Below are 9,429 nucleotides of genomic sequence, written 5' to 3'. Positions count from 1 at the left end.
ATGAGGCGTTTCCCTTAACGACAACCCTGCTGCGCCCATACCCACGAAGGGGACTGAATGCCCGGCGAAGGATTTTTAATTATCGGCTAAGTCGTGCACGCAGATATGTGGAATGCACCTTTGGGATCATGACTAGTCAGTGGAGGATCTTTCACACACCCATCCAGCTGGATGCTGACACCGTTGACACTGTGATTAAGGCTTGCTGTGTACTCCACAACTATGCTCGTGAGTACAACACTGACGTAGATGTGGAGTACCAGCAGCCAGTATTTAATCCAGTGGTCAACGTGGGTCTGGGCAGGCCATCCAACTCGGGTGTGCGTGTGAGAGAATCCTTCACTGACTACTTCATGAGTCCTGAAGGTGCCGTGCACTGGCAATACTCCTGTGCTGGTGTTGGGCAGCCTGACCAGCAGAGAAGGATGGAAGAACATTGACCGACCAATAAAAGATGCCACGATCTATACCAAAAGCTAGAAGAAGTCAAGATCCCTGTTAATCAAATTCAAGATTGATATTCAATGTTGTTTATTGTACCTTTTTTTATTGGTGAACCCAAAAATTATTATTTTATTTTTCTCGTTAATAAAATTTTTTTTAACTTTCAAGTGGTTATTTTTCAATCTAATAAGGATTGTTTGTAGAAAATTTTTAATGATTGATTCTCCTCCATCCCTTTGTTCACTGCCCATACACCCATCAGACTATGTCCATCCCATAGTCCAGCGCCCATATAGCCATGACACCGTACAACATAGAGGCCTTGCCCACTAAGAACGTAAAGTATATAAAAATCAGACATGACATTTGATCAACATTAATTTATTTAACAAGCAACTAAATTTTGACAAACAGTTGTCAAGATTTTTTCAATATGAAAAACTTAATTTTGCGGCAACTTGCCCAGTGAAACTATTTTTTTTTTGAAGATACAATTGCAGATTAAGGCAAGTAGGTGTATTCCTGTGAATACCCATAAGAGCTAGTTGGGTCTGTGATAAAATTTTGACTAGCAGATGGTCCCAGGCTTGTATTTCCTCCACCCGAAAAATGTAGTGCCGGTTGGGTGTAGGAAGACGCTGTAGATTGAGGTTCTCTGGGTTTTGGTCGCGGGCGAAAGAGTCCAAAAACCCCCGTCAATACATCCTGATATGACTGAATTGGAGCAGGGTCCTCCAGAGCGGTGAGGGACGTTTGGCACAGAGCCATAAAGAGAGACTGCCTATCCGGTGGCAGGGAGCGTGCCTTTCGGGCAATGGTCAAGGCAAAAAAGTCACATTGGTCCTCAGTTGAGGATTGTTTGAGTAAATTGAGTGTGTCACTTGCGATCTTTTCAGTGTTATCCTCATTTTTTTTTGTTTTTTGTTTTTTTCTGGACTCTCCTGCCAACGGATAGGCAGCTCTCTTCTGCGTTACCACAGCTTCTGCCGTAACAGATGATCCAACAGCTGCTGCAGTTGATGTGCCTGCAGCAGCTGCTGGACATGCGGCACCAGCAGAAGCTGTGGTAACAGATGGAGAAATTGTCGCTCCCGAGGAAGTGCCTGCTCCATCAGTGCCTGCTCCATCTTCAGAGTTGTCATCAACAAGAGGCGGGCTTGAAATGTTTCCCTCAGTCCTGTGTGAGAAAAGGAAAAAAATAATTAATTATGACCGCTGCGGAGGAGCAACATTTTTGGAACAGCATAAAGGCTGCTTTGTTTAAAATGCTGTTCACTTTTTTGCGTGTCTGCTGATAATGCACGTTTTCATTTAACACATGCGTTATCACCACATGCTATCCAAACAATGTGCTAGTTATCTTGCGCAGTCAAAGTGCCAACACAAGAAAAATAGACACGGTGTGGTGCCATAGCTCTCACAACTCAATCTTTGGAATCATAGTGCAAACAAGATTTCTGAAAATCCTCTCTTCACTATGGTATAACATCTGGATGCTGTGTATTGAACGCTGCGGCAGGACACAGCGTTCAATACACAGCCAACTGTACTACACTATAATGGTATATAACCTACCTCCGCAAAGTCCGGCTTGTGAGCAGAAACTGCAGCTCGTCATAAAATGGAAAGCTAGTGCGGCTGGGGGAGGATCCACTCCGGTCACATGAATTGATAAATTTGTTGAACCGGTCCCGAACTGACCTCCATCTTTGTTTGACATGTTTTTCTAAGAAATAAAATATATATATATATCTTTATATTGTCAAAGTAAATTTCTAATAAACGGTAATAATAATCTGTAACATTATACTTACCAATTTCCAGTTGGTTGCCAATGGACAAGGAATCCAACTCCGGATACAGGTCCCTCACAATCTTGGTCCAGCAATGGTCACGGAAATATCTGTCCTTGAAGGACACATCAGCGGCATCCCATAGAGCTGGTATATCGCGAACCTACAATGAAAAGAATAGTGTCATTACATACATAACACACGGGCCCCGGAAAAAAAAAAAGGCGTAGGGTACCCCTATATTTTTAGGCCAGAAAGGCTACGCAGACAGCCGTGGGCTTATATTCATAGCCTAGGAAAGGGGCCATGGATATTTGCCCCACCCCTGACTACAAATATAAGCCCGCAGCCGCCCCAGAAAAGGCGCATCACAATGAAGTGCCAATTCCGGCACTTAGCCCCTCTCTTCCCACTCCCTGTAGCGGTGGGATATGGGATAATGAGGGGTTAATGCCACCTTGCTATTGTAAGGTGGCATTAAACACGGTTAGGCTGGTTGAAATACGTGCCACGTATTTAAGTGCCACGTGCCACGTATTGAAGTGCCACGTATTGAAGTGCCACGTGCCACGTATTGAAGTGCCACGTGCCACGTATTTAAGTGCCACGTATTGAAGTGCCACGTATTTAAGTGCCACGTGCCACGTATTTAAGTGCCACGTGCCACGTATTGAAGTGCCACGTGCCACGTATTGAAGTGCCACGTGCCACGTATTGGAAGTGCCACGTGCCACGTATTTAAGTGCCACGTATTGAAGTGCCACGTATTTAAGTGCCACGTGTCACGTATTTAAGTGCCACATATTTAAGTGCCACGTATTGAAGTGCCACGTATTGAAGTGCCACGTATTGAAGTGCCACGTGCCACGTATTGAAGTGCCACGTGCCACGTATTTAAGTGCCACGTATTGAAGTGCCACGTGCCACGTATTTAAGTGCCACGTGCCACGTATTGAAGTGCCACGTGCCACGTATTTAAGTGCCACGTATTGAAGTGCCACGTATTTAAGTGCCACGTGCCACGTATTGAAGTGCCACGTGCCACGTATTGAAGTGCCACGTGCCACGTATTTAAGTGCCACGTGCCACGTATTGAAGTGCCACGTGCCACGTATTTAAGTGCCACGTATTGAAGTGCCACGTATTTAAGTGCCACGTGCCACGTATTGAAGTGCCACGTGCCACGTATTGAAGTGCCACGTGCCACGTATTTAAGTGCCACGTATTTAAGTGCCACGTATTTAAGTGCCACGTGCCACGTATTGAAGTGCCACGTGCCACGTATTTAAGTGCCACGTATTGAAGTGCCACGTATTTAAGTGCCACGTGCCACGTATTTAAGTGCCACGTGCCACGTATTTAAGTGCCACGTGCCACGTATTGAAGTGCCACGTGCCACGTATTGGAAGTGCCACGTGCCACGTATTGAAGTGCCACGTGCCACGTATTTAAGTGCCACGTATTGAAGTGCCACGTGCCACGTATTTAAGTGCCACGTATTTAAGTGCCACGTATTGAAGTGCCACGTATTTAAGTGCCACGTGCCACGTATTTAAGTGCCACGTATTGAAGTGCCACATGTCACGTATTTAAGTGCCACATATTTCAGTGCCACGTATTTCAGTGCCACGTATTTCAGTGCCACGTACTTAAATACGTGACATGTGGCACTGAAATAAGTGACATGTGGCACTTAAATACGTGGCACTTAAATACGTGGCACTGAAATACGTGGCACTGAAATAAGTGACATGTGGCACTTAAATACGTGACACGTGGCACTTAAATACGTGGCACTTAAATACGTGGCACTAAAATACAATAAAAATAAAAAAAACACAAACACTTGAAAAAAATATTTTAATGAAATAGTGACACACACTTTTTGACAAACCCTTTATTACACGGGTAATCCACCTGAAGACCCTCGACCTGTACAGAAATAAAAAAACAAACCAAATTCATACTCCCTGGCCCTGTCCGCAGAAATCCAACGAGGGTCCCACGTCGATCTGCCATGGAGAACAGACACATCCGGAGATGTGTCTGCTCTCCACGGCTGCAGCAACACACTGACAGGTGCTTTGGCACCTGTCGGTGTGTTACTGCGCATGCGCAAGAGTTTACCGGCGGTCATTGACCCCGGCACTCTCGCTTTACGGCACTACAGCGTGGGAAAGTTCACCCGCACCTGTAGTGCCGTAAATAGAGACGCCGGCGCCATTGAACTCCGGAACAGTGCACGATACACTGCTGGGAGCTTCGCTCCCGGCAGTGTATCGCCGGAGAGCAGGGGATCGGCGTGGGACACTCTGTATTGGATTCTGCGGACAGGGAGTATGGATTTTGTTTATTTTTTTGGACTTTTTCCCTAGGGCGAGGGCTTCGCGTACCAGTGTGCTGTATGGTGAGTATATACTCTATGTTATATGTTGTATGTAATGTCTGTCATGTATGTTACGTTTATTGTGTGTGTATTGTGTGTGTTTGTGTTACTTACAATTGTGCTAAGTCGCCGGAAACACAGGGACAACTCTCCCATCCTAATATCGGATGGGAGTAGTAGTCCCATACGGCGACTTAGCACAATGGTGGCACTATCGTCGCATGGGGACACGCACACACACACACACACACACATATACACACACACACACACACACACACACATACATACCAGATCTATCAAACGGCCGACATCGATCCCCATGCGACGATATGCCTCCATGATGACAGCCACACTCCGCCCACGCACTTCCGCCCACGCACTTCCGCCCGCTTCCCCGCACTTCCTGCTGCAGCGGTTTCTACACCCCAAACCGCAGAAAACCCGCAGATATTTTTTCTTCTGCGGGTTTTACTGCGGGTTTGACACTCACAATGGAGTTCTATGGGTGCAGAACCGCTGCAGTTCTGCACAAAGAAGTGACATGCTGCGGGTTGTAAACCGCTGCGTTTCTGCGCGGTTTTTCCCGCAGCATGTGCACAGCGGTTTGCGGTTTCCATAGGTTTACATATAAATGTAAACGCAATGGAAACTGCAGCGGACCCGCAGCGGCAAAATCGCGGCGGTTCCGCGGTAAAAACCGCAGCGTGTGAACATGGCCTTAGTCTTTGCAGTCTTTTCTCCCATTGAAGCTGGAAGCAGGAAGTAACACAGCCACTCTGCTGCGAGTCTCTGTATATTAGGCTGGCAGTCTCTCTCTGCAGCAGCAATGCTACACACACACTGAGCAGTTTACTTGTTACACTCAGGGGTCATGGCTTGTCACTGTGGTCACCGGGGCTGCATACTGAGGTCACTGTCAGGGGATATGTCTTTTCTGATTACGGAGGCTTCCAAGTCCACACCCTCACATCCAGCCTTCACTACGGCTGGTATCTCAGCCTCAGTGCCCTCATGGGGAGCACTCTCTTTCGGGGAGCACGGCGCTGCAGCCTGCTCTCTCTCTGGCACGCTGTCCCCTCTGTCCCCCGCGCTCTGCTCTCCCGCTCTTTTCTGACCACACCCCTCTCTCTTCCTCTGTGCCCCCAGCAGTCACATGGTCCCTTCTGTCCAGGGCAGAAAGTCTTCCCCCCAACAACCCAGCTGTCTGACTAACTGGTTCCAGGTAAGGAGCAGGGAAAGCTTACATTTGCACACACTGCAGCAGGGATTTTGGCCCACTCCTCCATACAGATCTACTCCAGATCTTTCAGGGTTCGAGCCTGTTGCTGGGCAACATTGAGTTTCAGCTCCCTCCATTGATTTTCTATTGGGTTCAAGTCTGGAGACTGGCTAGGCCATTTCAGAACCTTGAAATACTTCTTATGGAGTCACTCCTTAGTTGCCCTGGCTGTGTATTTTGGGTCATTGTCATGCTGGAAGATCCAGCCACAACCCATCTTCAATGATCTTACTGAGAAAAGGTCATTGTTGGCCAAAAGCTCAAGATACATAACTCCATCCATCCATCCTCCCTCCAATACGGTGCAGTCATCCTGTCTCCTTTGCAGAAAAGCACCCCAAAGTATGTTGTTTCCCCCACCATGCTTCATGGTTGGGACAGTGTTCTTGGAGTTGTACTCATTTATCTTCTTCCTCCAAACACAGCGAGTTAGTATAATGCCAAAAAGTTCTATTTTGGTCTCATCTGACCACATGACCTTCTCCCATGCATCCTCTGGATCATTCAGTTGGTCAGTGGCAAACTGCAAACGGGCCTGGACAAGTGCTGGGGGACCTTGAAAGCCCTGCAAGATTTCAATCCATGGCGGTGTAGCTACTAATGGTAATATTTGAGACTGTAGTCCAAGTTGTCTTCAGGTCATTAAGCAGGTCCTCTCATGTAGTTCTGGACTGATTCCTGACCTCAGAATCATCCTTATCCCACAAGGCGAGATCTTGCATAGAGCTCCAGACCAAGGAAGATTGACAGTTGTAACGTTTGCTGGCGTCTCTGCACAGTTCCCCCTCTGTAACAACCCTGCCGGCATCACTGCATGGCCTCCCATCCTCCACCTGCCTGATACATCAACTTACTTACTGCTCCGGGCCATGCCGTGAGTTTTGTCTTCTACCTGTTCCATGATGTGTTCCTCATGTCTCCTGTCTGCTCTGTGCATACTTCCTGGCTGTGTGCATAGAGGGGCGGCACTGGCAATTCCTGATTCTTATTGAGACTGTGTGCACCTTCCTAAGGTGTCCCCTGCCAATTGCCAAGAGACCTCTGGTACTTAAAGCATCCCCACGCATTGGAGGATGCCTGAGCAACTTTCTACCTCAGTTAGTGTCTTGCTACTGAGCCACCAGGTCCTGTCCTCTCTCAGCCACCCAGTGGGGCTTTGTACCCTGGTCTGTATCCTTGTCTTTGTGCCTTGTCCCTTTCCTGTCCCTGTCTGTACTCTGGTCTATATATGTTCCTGTTGTTTCCTTGTCTGTTCCCTTTCCCACTCAGCTGTGTGTTCCTTTGTGTCCATTCCTGTCTTCTCTGCCCGCCGCAACCTGTGGCTCTGCGCCTCTCTGCTCTGCTCGCCACAACCTGTGACTCTACGCCTCTCTGGTCTGCTCACCACAACCTGTGGTTCTGTGCCTTCCTGCTCTGCTCGCCGCAAACCTGCAGCTCGGCTCTGCTGCTCACTTTGCGGCTGTGCTCTGCTCGCCGCAACCTGTAGCTCTGCGCCTCTCTGCTCTGCTCACTGCAACCTGTGGCTCTGCGCCTCTCTGCCATGCTCGCTGCAACCTGTGGCTCTGTGCTTCTCTGCTCTGCTCAACGCAACCTGTGGATCTGTGCCTTTCTGCTCTTGGCTCTGCCTTCAGCAGTTCTGGTTTTGGCTCTGCCTCCAGCAGTTCTGCATTTGGCTCTGCCTCCAGTGGCTCTGCTCTTTGCTCCACCTCCTGTGGTTCTGCTCTTAGCACTTCCTCTGAGGTTTCTGCTTTTAGCTCTGCCTCCCTCAACTCTTAGCTCCGCCTCCTATGTTTCTGCCCTTTGATTCACCTCCCTCAGCTCTGCTTTTAACTCTGCCTCCTCTGGTTCTGTTCTTAGCTCCACCTGCTATGTTTCTGCTCTTTTCTCCACCTCCTGTGGTTCTGTTTTGCATCCACTCCTTGCGGTCCTGCTCTAATTCTGTTCTGCAACCTACGGGTCAGGTTCCTACCTGTTACCATATACCCTCCTGTCTGAACAGGTCCCTACCTGTTTCCATATACTGTGCTGTATTCCGGTCCCTACCTACTCAATACCTGTCCTGCCAGAGTGCCAGCCGTGCCCACCTGTCAGAGTCTTGGCAGTGTCCGCCTGCCAGTGTCTCAGCCATGCCCACCTGCCTGCCAGTGTCCCAGCCATGCCCGCCTGCCTGCCAGTGTCTCAGCCATGCCTGACTGCCAATGTCTCAGCCGTGCCCACCTGCCTGCCAGAGTTTTAGTCATACCCCCCTGCCTGCCAGTGTTCCATCAACCAGTGGGATCAGCAGCCACAGCCAGACACCACCCTGGAGTGGTACTTGGCAGCTATCTGCCGCACAAGCCTGACCTCACCATCAGAGGCTCCAGTGAACACCAAGGTAGCTGCTTAGTCATGCCCCTTCCAGGGTAGTCTGGTTTGTGGCACAGTGGGGCCACACCCACAAGCTCGTGCCAACCAGTCACATTACATCCTCCCTCCTCCATTCGTTGACGCCCACTTACTCATTGCCCTGATCGCAGCAGCTTTCCTGTGTGCTCCCTCCTCCTTCCCTGTTCATGCTGCACTGTGTTCGGCAGCATGCCTAGTGTGTCCCTCCCCTGTTCTTAAAGGAGCAGCGCACACATGATAAAGTATCCCCAGCTAACAGCTGGGAGGCATTTAGTTAATGTGTGCAGATGCAAGGTGTCTCCCAGCCAATAGCTGGGAGGCATCTTCTATAAAAGGCACCGTCTCCAAAAGGGAGGGGCGTGAAAAACTCTATAGTTACTGTTAGGTAGGTTAGTGTGTGCAGCTGTATGTTACCAGGTCCCTGTCCCTAGTCTGTCAATGTTTCCTGTATCCTATGTCTCATTAGTCCAGTATAGTTAGTCTTTCTTCCTGTGTCTGCTTTGGCGGTGTCCGTACTCTGAAACCGCATCAGCGGTACCTGAACTGTTTCCTGAGACCAGTGTGTCTAACCTGTGCCTGTGACCATCCTGTCAGCACAGTATGAACCTTTCCCTGTGGCCATCCTGTCTGCTATTCCGAGATTACACAGTCTGTATCTGTCCCTGTGACATCCTGTTAGCACAGTCTGAACCTGTCCCAAGTGGCCGTCCAGTCGACACAATCTGAACAAGTCCAAAGTGGTCGTCCTGTCCTGTCTAGGGGTCAGCTGCTACTGCCGGACTTTCCCCTGGAATGGCACCTGGCCGTGACCTGCATCACAAGCCTGACCTCAAGACTAGAGGCTTCAGTGAACACCAAGGTAGATGCTTAGTCATGCTCCTACAGTAAGTCCAGTTTATGCCACAGTAAGTCCACGAACCACATACGCCACTTGCGTGTGTAACAGTTTGCTCACACCATGGGCACCGTTGAGCCCCATGGTCTTTCATGCCTGGAGATGTTCAATTCATTGTTTAACCAGTATATGCAACAGGAGGAACTTTTTTGTTCACTTATTCTAGATACGCAATCGTAAGCACTGACTATTGCTGCACTGACCCAAGTTGCTGAGCCTATGGCTATGTTTATGCAACCTGAAA

General features: G+C 48.9%; 1 protein-coding gene across 1 annotated transcript in view; it reads right to left on the bottom strand.

Annotated features, from left to right (window-relative positions):
- Positions 1-846: 846 nt before the first annotated feature.
- The window catches only part of LOC143799100 (uncharacterized), a 29,634-nt gene continuing 21,051 nt past the window's right edge, over positions 847-9,429 (bottom strand). Inside the window, exons 2-4 of the mRNA XM_077281140.1 lie at positions 2,259-2,400; positions 2,020-2,170; positions 847-1,621 (exon numbers count right to left, since the gene is read on the bottom strand). Of these exons, the coding sequence (XP_077137255.1) occupies positions 946-1,621; positions 2,020-2,170; positions 2,259-2,400 (969 nt within the window). The 3' untranslated portion in view covers positions 847-945. The remainder of the gene's footprint in view (positions 1,622-2,019; positions 2,171-2,258; positions 2,401-9,429) is intronic.

This window comes from Ranitomeya variabilis, chromosome 1 (genome assembly GCF_051348905.1).
Source record: "Ranitomeya variabilis isolate aRanVar5 chromosome 1, aRanVar5.hap1, whole genome shotgun sequence".
NCBI classification, from domain to species: Eukaryota; Metazoa; Chordata; class Amphibia; order Anura; family Dendrobatidae; genus Ranitomeya; species Ranitomeya variabilis.
Note: the sequence above shows the minus strand (reverse complement) of the source record. Positions and strands in the feature narration are given on the sequence as shown.